The 9,948-nt window shown below is 56.0% G+C and overlaps 2 protein-coding genes across 2 annotated transcripts; one reads left to right on the forward strand and one right to left on the reverse strand.

The window, feature by feature from the left end:
* Window positions 1-1,401: 1,401 nt before the first annotated feature.
* On the forward strand, window positions 1,402-4,198 carry YRDC (yrdC N6-threonylcarbamoyltransferase domain containing). The gene is made up of 6 exons (XM_048073240.2): window positions 1,402-1,552; window positions 1,738-1,933; window positions 2,079-2,193; window positions 2,540-2,659; window positions 3,344-3,486; window positions 3,834-4,198. The coding sequence occupies exons 1-6, from the start codon at window positions 1,408-1,410 to the stop codon at window positions 3,895-3,897; spliced, it is 783 nt and encodes a 260-aa protein (XP_047929197.2). The 5' UTR covers window positions 1,402-1,407; the 3' UTR covers window positions 3,898-4,198.
* Window positions 4,199-5,227: 1,029 nt separating this feature from the next.
* MANEAL (mannosidase endo-alpha like) lies at window positions 5,228-8,498 on the reverse strand. Its single transcript, XM_048073239.2, has 4 exons — window positions 7,932-8,498; window positions 7,331-7,440; window positions 6,848-6,924; window positions 5,228-6,370 (listed from the first exon to the last, which is right to left on the reverse strand). The coding sequence occupies exons 1-4, from the start codon at window positions 8,356-8,358 to the stop codon at window positions 5,734-5,736; spliced, it is 1,251 nt and encodes a 416-aa protein (XP_047929196.1). The 5' UTR covers window positions 8,359-8,498; the 3' UTR covers window positions 5,228-5,733.
* Window positions 8,499-9,948: the final 1,450 nt, after the last annotated feature.

A 9,948-nucleotide genomic window follows, 5' to 3' on the forward strand; every position in this document is an offset into this window, starting at 1 on the left:
CCCTGCAAACAGCAGCTGTGCTCAGGGCAGGGCTCACGATGGCAAACGTAAATACAACACAAACCATTTGGAGATGTACAGATGAGAAAAGCGAGTCTCCTCTGGTCCAGATGGCAGCTGCAGCATCCTTGAGTAGAAGGTGTTAGTTGTTAAGTACTTTGCAATAAATACAGTGGGAGCCCTCAGGATGTTACCAGCTATAAGGAACACAGACTGCATGAATCAAGCTTCAGTGCAGCAAAACATTTTTGTGCAAAAAAATGCAGGTGAAAGGCAGCTCCAAACCTATGAACGCAGCAACCTATGGCTTGTTGATGCATCTCAGCTCACGCGTCTTTTACTTCAGGAGCCCCATTATCATCAGAGATAGCGGGGTCACTGCCCACAGAACAATTCACAGCTTTCAAGCTTCTCTAACATCAAGTTAGTCATTAACTGTTCCTGATCCTATTAACAGTGGACTCAGGGAAAGAGTCAACACTTGAGACAAACTAGCACAGTCTGTTTAGAAGCTCTGTGGCCTCCACATGAGCAGCAGCTAGCCTCTTCTTAGGCAGGGCACCAGATAACAATCCCCAATCTTGCTTTAAGTGCAAATCTAGCAAGATAAGATATCAGTGCAAGACAAGAAAGCAAATTCCAAGGCCACAGCTGAGGGAATAAGCTACATTCCCCGACTTAACAGAGTTTTATTATTATTATTATTTATTCCTGGCATTACGTAGCAAGTTTTGGAGCCTTTAGCTGAAGGCTTAGTCCCTCTTAGTTGTGCTTGCACAGCTGTGCTCAAATCCCAGACCTCATACGAAGACAAACTCTTGGAGAAATCCCCCCGGACCAGGCAGAGCGCAGTCCCTCAAGGGCGTTTCAGGGGTCGGCCTCCTCCTCCTCCGCGGGCAAAGCCCTCGTGCCGCTCGGGGCGGGTTCCTGGGGGGCGAGAAAGCGAAAAGAGAAGCGCCGCTGAGCGCAGCCCAGCCGGCAGCGGGGCTCCGGGGCGGGGGCCGGCCCCGTGTCCGCGCTTACGGCGGGCGGCGAGCGGCGGGCGGCGCGGAGGGCGGCCTTCAGCCCCTGCAGCTCCGCCGCCAGCTCCTCGCAGGCCTCGATGCGGGTCCGGAGGTGCCGCTGCCGGGCCTCCAGCAGGCTCCGCAGCCCGCGCAGCCGCTCCACCTGCGGGGCGGCGGAGACGGCGGGTCACGGCGGGGCAGGGCGAGCCGGGCAGGGCCCGGCCCGACCCGTCCCGCTCCGTCCCTCCCTCAGCCCGGCAGCCACCGACCAGGCGCGGCTCAGCCCCGCCGGCCGCCTCCATGCCGGGCCTCCCGCAGGCCTCGCTGCTGCGTGCGTTGCCATGGCAACGGCGGCCGGAAATAGGCCGCGGTGCTTCCGGGCGGAAGCGGAAGCGGCGCTGGGATGCTGAGGGCGCTGGCTGGGATGGGGAGGGGCGGGGAGGGGGCACCGGCACCGGCACCGGCACCGGCACCGGCACCGGGCCGCGCCTGCAGCAGCCCCTTGGTGCTCCCCGGTGCCGCCGCCGCCGCCCCGTCGAGCCCCCGAGGTGCGTGGGGGAACCGCAGGGAGACGCTGAGACCGCGGCCGGGCCTGGGCTGAGGGGGGGGTGAGAGGCTGAGGGGCCCTGGGGGGGGCGCTGAGGGAGGCGCTGAGGGGGGCGCTGAGGGGGGCGCTGAGGGGGCTCTGAGGGGGCGAGGCCGGCTCCTGCTGAGCCCCCGCCGCTGTCCGCAGGCTGGGCGGAGGCGCTGGCGGCCGCCGCCGGTGCCCTGCAGGCGGGCGGGCTGGTGGCGGTGCCCACCGACACGGTGTACGGCGTGGCCTGCCTGGCCCAGGACCCCCGCGCTGTGCGGAGCATCTACGGCCTGAAGGGGCGCAACGGGAGGAAGCCGCTGGCCATCTGCCTCGGGGACGTGGAGCACATCTACCGGTGAGCTGCCCCCCGGGGGTCGGGACGGGCTGGGGCGGGGAGCGGCTGCTCTCCTCTTACCGGTCTGCGGGGCGTGAGGCCGACGGGGAAGGGCTCTCGTGGCTGCCTCTCACCCGTCCTCCTTAGCACGTCTCTCCCTCTGTAGGTACTGCCACGTGAACGTGCCAGACGAGCTGTTACGAGACCTGCTCCCCGGACCTGTAACCCTGGTCTTGAAGCGGTCGGAAGAGCTCAACAAGGACTTGAATCCCTTCACATCGGTAGGTCTCTGCCATGGGACGCGTCTCTGTGTCTTTGATGGGCGGCGTGCTGTTTTTAGGGTTAGGAGCTTTAATTCTTACATGTTTTTAGTATGGTTAGTAGTGAGTGGTATTTTTTGACACTCATTCCCATATTACTGCGTTCCCTGTGGCTTACCTGAGCACGGCACAACCCAGCATTGCATGCTACGTCATGAAGGCGCGTCTCTTATTACTGCTGGTGCAGCAGGTGCTGGAATATTAATTCTCTGTGCTGTCAACTTCAGTTCAAAGGCTTTTGGCAAGGCAAGATTAAAAACGGTCTGCGGTGACTGCGTGTAAAACCGTGCTCTCTTCTTCCTCGTAGCTGGTTGGTGTTCGCGTTCCAAACCACCCTTTTATTAGGGAGCTGGCACGAGCTTGCTCTGGACCCCTGGCTTTAACGAGCGCTAACATCAGCAGTCAGGCGAGCACGCTGACGGTTTCGGTAAGGCTCTTTTTTGCTACTAAGTGAGGTTCTTGTGGTAGGCTGTCAGAGCCCTGGGCGCTCGTGGTTGGAAGCCAGTGTTAGCACTAAAACAAGGATTTCTCAGCCACTTCCTTTTTTTAAGTGACAGTCAACCTGCAGACTTGTGGTGTGGGGCAGCCGTCTGGCTGTGATCTCCCCCCTAAAAAGTGTGGAAGGCGGAGCTTGAAAGTAATATTTACGTGCTTGTGCTCGCTTTTGAAGCGGGTGCCAAATCTGAAAGACAGAAATGGCTGTAGGAGGGGTGCCTGTGGAACAAGACTACTGGTGTCTGTGCGGCTCCTTGCAGCCTGGGAACCAGCTTTAACTCGAGGAGACGTCTTTTTGGTTATCTTGGGGGGGATAGTTGGGTACAATACCACGACACCCTTTGGTCCAAAACGTCTTGCTGTTTTTGTGTGCGTGCTCTTTGATAAACGGCGGTGCAGCTATGCACTCGTGATCTGCGAATTCTTGTAACTTGCCTGCATGTGTGAGGTAAATCTGCTGTCAGGTATCAAAACGGGACGTGCTCGTGACAGGGAAAAGAGTTGATCTGACAGAAAAAAGAGACCGCCTCCCTTAACACCAGACTGCCCCGTGGTATCTGCTACAACGTGATCACAAACCATCTTTAGGATTGTTAGCCACATCTCTCTTTTCCAGGAATTCCAGGATCTTTGGCCTCAGTTGTCCTTAGTCATTGATGGAGGCCCCATAGGGGATGTCCAGAGCCCAGAGTGCCGTTTGGGGTCAACCGTGGTCGACTTGTCTGTGTCGGGGAAGTACACCGTCATTCGACCTGGCTGGTGAGCGCTCTCTGCTACATGAAACTTTTTCTTTGCTTTATTGAAATGAAGCCTTCGTGTTAGGGTGGGGCACGTTTTGCTTGTTTCTCTGTAGCAGTTAAACCTTCAGATTAATGTTGTTTAGCTTAATTATCAGAATGCTCAGGAATCGTGAAGGAGCGCTCCAAATACTGAACCTGGGAGATCCCTTTCTGGAAGCTTCTACATGAAACACCCTTGTATCTGCAGTTTGTGTTCTCCTTAATTCAAGATCACTGCGTCTTTAGCTGATTACTCTTTCCCAGAAAATGCAGTTGAATCCTTAAGCCCCCCCCACTTTTCTCTGACAGTTATGTTTCACCCCACAGTGCGCTGCAATCTACCGTTGAAATCCTGAGGCAGAAGTACGGCTTGGTACCAGGATCGTCCTAAGACTTCAGACCCTGAGGAGGCTCTGCAGAGCTGGTGAAGCTGGGCACTGTGTGCCTGTGCGTGCAGGAAATGGTGTTAATGGCCTTGTTTAATGAGGTCGACGGGTTATGGCAGGTTAATAAACAAGGGGTAATGAGAGTGACAGTTGATGGGGATCTGTTAATTACTGTTACATCTGCTGAAGCCTGAGAATCCCACCTGGGTATTTACGCTGATCTCTTTGTGCTGCTGTACCGTTCCCCCGAACCTGTCTGTTTTATTTACCTCATCTAAAATAAAATAGTTTGGATGTTGGACTGTTCTCAGGATGCGATGATGCAGACATCACTGATCCTCCCTCCCCATAAAACTTATCCACGTGTCTGTTTATTGTATCTATGCCAAAAGAAAAACAAGGGTGGGAAAGAGGTTTTTTGGGCTTTTGTGATGTTACAGCTGTGTTGTTCTCTGGCTTTTTTCCCTGTTTGAAGCAGAATCAAAATCTGCGACTAAGGTGAAACTGGAGGTGCTCTTGAAAATTAACAGTATTCGTGTCCCCTCCCTAGAAAAGTGTTGCTCGGAAAGACCTGACTCCCTGCTAGCACGAGGAATAATGCCAAGCTCTTAGCGTGCTGGTCGTCATCTTTTAATGTGGGTCTTCCTCTCTTGATTTTGTTCTGTAACCAGTGACTAAGCTGAATAGGGAATGGATGAAAATTTGCGCTGCTATTTACTCTTCAAGGAAAAGTAACATTTATGGAGCTGTCTGGTAAGGAACTTGCATGTTTTTGTTACAAATGCTTATTTTTAGTTACTGTTGTCCATCACTTAGGACAGACTTAAGTGCTTAGCTAGAACATGTATGAAATCATCATGAATAGAACCTTGTTTCATGTCCAGAGCTGCTGCTTCTCATTTTATTGATATGGACGAGTATAAAGTAATTCTATGGCAAATCTAGAAGGGTCTGACCATGTTTTAAATGACAGAAAAAGGGAAAGCTCCCGTGAGCTGAAGTTCTTTCAAAGAACAAATGAACGGTATTTTCAGCTGCGTTTTTATTGCGAGTGGCTTTTTTCCATTGGCTCGAAAGGGAATAAAGCAACTTCTGAATTTTTCAGAACTTGGCACACTAAATGATCAGTTAGGGGCTTTTAGTATAGATGGTTGCATTGCCTCAGTTTCCAGCACACACCGTAGTGGCAGTAAACAGCCACTAGCATTCCAGCTCTAATTCTCTGTAGTTATTTGGATGCAGTGGACCAAGGTAACAACACGCAGCGCAGAACTCCTTGGCATAGAAGCTCTTGGGTAAGCGAAAGGGTATGTAGCTGCCTGGCTTAGTTTCATCTACAGTAGACAATTTAGAGAAATCTTTATTGTTTTTAACAGTAAACTGATAGGGAAATGTTTTGAAGGTTGCTAGCGGAGTGAGGGATCCGTGGTCATGGCAGGCAGCGGGCCAGGGGCTTCAAGTTAAATGCATGCTGGAACCCAGCTACCTACGTAAAACGTCCCCGAACATACACACCGTGAGGAAAACCCCATCTTTGGCCCACAAGCCAGCACCCCTTGCGAATTCCAGAAGAGCTCTGAAAAGTTCCTCTCTGCTACATCTGCAGAAGATGAGATTCAGCTGCTCCTCAGAGATTTCCTACTTGTAACGCTTCCTCCCGTGAGTTCGTAGCTGGGACTTGGGCAGTCCTTGGGACACTTGCAGGTTGCTGCTCGCGTTCAGCGGCCCGGCGAGGCTGAAGGTTCTGTGGCTGCGTTTCCTCGCGTGCTTTTTTCTGAAGCACTTCTCCGTGCTGCAGCTCTGTCGGCGGGCTGCCTTTCTGAGTCAGGCGAACGCTGAAGTCACATCAGCCACTGCTCTTTCTCCTTGCTGAAATGTTCCGCCCACCTGCGAGTCAGCTCCAGGTACATGTCGGGCTGATGGGGAAGGTAGTCGAGGTAAAGGCGCGTCAGTGTCTTCTTGGGGACAGCTTTCTCGATCTGGGTGCCTTCGTGCCATTCGTTGAAAGACGTGATGGAGACTATCTCCGGCCTGACCGTGAGAGCAGCCTGCAGAGCGGTTTCGTAGTACTTCCCGTTGACTCTGTTCCGAGTGTTGTGGTTGTTCCAGGGGCGGATGCTGGTGTCGATGTAGCCCGGGCCGACGCTGGGGATGAACATCAGGTTGTTGGAGTCGCAGAAAGTTTTGATTGCTTTCCAGTTCTGGTGGGATGAGCCGAAAGAGAAGCCGTTGGACGCAAAGTATGTGTACATGCCATCGTATCCCGCGGAGAGGATGTCGTTCTTGTGTCCTTCCTCCACCAGCAGCGCTATGAACACGGCGTCGTAGGCGGTGTTGCGGAGGGAGTGGGAGCCCGATGGCGTGAGAAGGTTGGCCCAGGATTCGGCTGGTGTCAAGTAGGAATCGTAGATATAAAACAGGGGGAGGCTCCTGCCAGTGCTGGTCCTGTACTTATAAAAAGCTGCGTGTGATCCGTATCTAGAGAGAGAGAGCAGAAAGCTTTTTCAGAGACTCGGGTGATAAGCCCTCAAGCAGGTTTTGCCATTATAAGGCAAGCGTGATGTGAGACTTGACTTGCCGTAGGGGCCTCCTTTCTCAGAACCCTTCTCTGGAACCTTTATCTCCTTTATGGGAGTGGTTTTTTACTGTGGTGTTTGTGTCCTTCCTTTCCTTCTGAAGGAAAGGGTAGAGGTGCTGGCCTACACGCGATAAGCTTAGAAACCCGAACAGAAGAAAGCAGTTTGGGGTTCTGAAGCCAAGGCATTGAAGTGCCAGAGAAAGTGGGATTTGATTATGACCCCCGCTCAGCGTTGCCCTGCTGGCTAGCTCTAGGCAGCTCCCCCTGTGTGCTGCTTTTTTGGATACTGTTCTGATGCATTTCATCCCAAGCTCTGCCCGCTGTTTGTGCTTAAAACAGCATTGCACAGCTGGCTTTACCCTGCAGGAAAAGCTTACTTGTCCATGATGTATTTGATATTCTCGTGCACAGTGTGGTCGTCGCGCCCTTTGTATGGCTGGATGTGGAAGGCAACCTGCAAAAGAGACCGTGGCGGTGGTTATTTTCAGTGCTGTCACGTCGTGCTCTGTGCTCTGACCCCCCAGAGGACCCTCGATCTGTGCTGGAGGGCCTCCTGCCGCCCCCTGGGTGCCGGGGGACCCCTTCAAGGCCCACGCAGAACAGAGCGGGCTGCTCGGTGGAGTCAGAGCTTGCACTATTTTCACCAAAGCGAGTGAAAAGTGAACTGAGGAGCCGAATTATTAAGAAAAAAACCCACTGTATTTAGCTGTTTAAAAACGATTCCCATTGTCTCATTTTAAGTGCTCTTTTCTTCTAACGCCGAAGCAGAGGAGCAGGGCCTCTGCCCAGGCGCAGCAGCAGCTTCATGCTGGAGACGAGCGATGAGTTTAATGGCCTCGAAGAGCAGCCGAGAGCCTTACCTTTATGGCATATCTTTGTGCAGCGTCCAGTATAAACGGCACGAGGCTGTCCGAGGGCTCCCCGCTGTCATCGGCTAGGCCAGGTGGGTACCACGACAGCACCAGCACTCCTGCGGGGGCACGCAACGGGTCTCGCTCAGATGCGTTTTCTTTCTAAACCTTTCCTCATCCCCTGCATCAGCAGCGCAGTAAATATTTCGTGTCATTTTAACGCTTTAGAAGCCCTGGGGTGTTTTAGGGCTGGTTGGGGGACCCTGCTCTGAATCATTGGCTGCGGGGTTGTGGCGGGAGCTCTCTGAGGCTGCAAGAGGGGCCTGGGGGGTAGGAGGAGCAGCGGGTGAGGTGAGAGCACCCTGAAGGTGCTGATGCTGGGCTGGGGGCTATCTCAGCACCCCCGGGGGTGGGCAGCAACGTGTGTCACAGCCCCCGCTGCCATCCAGCGGAGCTCAGAGCCCGCTGAGCGCAGCACTGCCAGCCCCAGGCACCGTGCTGGGTTTTGGGGGGGCCACCTTCCCCGGGGCTGGTGGCCCAAGGGGACGGGGGCTCCCCGGGAAAAGGGTCTGGGGGCTGCAGGGGGGGGTTGCGGGGCCCCGACGCTTACCGATGGCGGCGTCGCGGAGCTGGCCCATGTGCTCGTCCACCACGGCGGGGTCGCGGGAGCTGTAGGGGCCGAGAGCGGGGTAGAAGCTGGAGCCGATGTCGTCGGGAGGCCGGTGGCGCCCCCGGGGGTAACTGGCCGACACCTTGGGGTCCCAGTGCGGCACCAGGGCGTGGTCCCAGTGCAGGTACCGGCCCTCGAAGCGGGGGCTGCCGTACCAGGCGTAGTAGAAGGCGTGCAGGTCGTAGGACGGAGCGGCTCCCGGCGGCATCCCGCGGGCACCGGGGGGTTCGGGGGGCTCGGCCACCCCGGGGACACCGGCGGGGAGCCCGGCGGCGGCTCGGAGCGTGCGCAGCGCCATCACCGTGCCAAAAACGAAGAGAGAGGCCAGCAGCAGCGCCAGCATCCCCCGCCGCCTCCGCCGCAGCATCGCCCGGAGCCGGTGCTCGGTGCCGGGGACCCGGCTCGGCCCCGTCGAGGATGCCCCGCTCCGCTGGGCGCTGCCGGGGGCGGGGGGGGGCTCGGTGCGGCTCCGCACCGCCCCGGCTCGGCTCTCGGTACCCCCCGGAGCCCCCTGTTGGCCGCGGTCGGGGCTGCAGAGCCTCCGCCCGGCCCCCGCTGCCCCCCCGCCGGCCGCTATTCGCCTCCCCCGGTCCCGGTCCCGGTCCCGGTCCTGGTCCCGGAGGCTCCACCGGGAGCCGTGCCCCGGGGTGCCAGGAGCTGGGGGTTCGTGGTTTCCTGCTTGGAGAGGCCGAGGCTCGTCCCTGGGGGGGGCTGCGGATGGTGCTGGGGGGCACCAGGCACCTGAAGGTGATGCTCCGCATCCTTGTGATGCTCCGCATCCTTGCCTGTGGTGCTCCGCATCCTTGCCTTTTGGCTGATGGGGGCCTAGGGTGGGAGAGGGGAGGCTGCTGAGTGATGGGGAGGGATGGCGGCTGCTCTTCGTGCCCGGTTCCCGAGTGGAACCCTTGAAACGAGTGGTTGGTGAAGGATTAAACTCGTTGAAGGGAAGGAAAACACGCTCCAGCAAACACTGAAATGTGACTATCGGAGCTGTTAAAGGAAATAACATTTTAATTGGGTGAATCTGTTATGCACAAATGTTACAGGCGATAAAACGCCTGCTAAATGGAAACCCAGTAATGAGATAAACCTGTCGAGGGAACCAACTGCCTGTAAACCAGAAACAGGCTTTTGAGGCTCCCCAGCAGGTTTGGGGCATCCGTTATTTGGCTGAAGCTTGTGCAGCCCCACACCGCTGGAACCTTCTGGCAGCGTTTCCTCACCCCAGGCACCCAGCCAGGGTCGTGGTCTGCAGGGGGCACAGGGGTAAGAATGAGCAAGCTGTAGAAACCACCAGGAGTTTGTCCTTGAGAGCTTTAGGTGGTTTTTGGCTGCGTTAGATGTGTGCGTTGACTGTGGAACTGGATGCACGGTCGTTGGACTGTGTGATACTTAAAAAATGGGAAAAAACACCTTAGCTGTGAGATACCGTGCATGCCCAGAGTGGTCTGTACACAGCTAACTGACTCCCCTTGGACTCAAAGACAGTCCCGTGTTTTAGATGATACTGAGACATCACCTAGAACAAACCGGGTATGGCTGATACATGGCTGAAGCGCCGTGTGCGTGCTTCTCGCACCTCCCTCCAGCAACTACTGCTCACTGGTCCCCCCCTCTGGTGCCTCAGTTCCTTCCAAGCTCCTGTCCTACTGGGGATCCCGTGTGAAGCAGGTATTTCGAGTCGTAGTCCCCGCTGCATCTCGTGCTTTGCCACGTGTGACTGCTGCAGACGGCACAGAGCCAGCTTTGGAAAAGCAGCGAGGGACATCTCCCTGCTCAGGTGGGCTGCTATCCTGTAAAACGGCGAGCCTCAGGTTTGTCCTCTCGTTGGGGTGTACGGCACGAGAGCTGCTGGGGCCTGAACTCTGCACACGTGGGATTTGCTCTGGGGATGCTTCACTGTACCAGTGCTGGACTCAGCAGTGGAGAGAGGTACTTAACTCCTACCTTGCCAGTT

Source organism: Anser cygnoides, chromosome 24, assembly GCF_040182565.1.
Source record: "Anser cygnoides isolate HZ-2024a breed goose chromosome 24, Taihu_goose_T2T_genome, whole genome shotgun sequence".
NCBI lineage: Eukaryota > Metazoa > Chordata > Aves > Anseriformes > Anatidae > Anser > Anser cygnoides.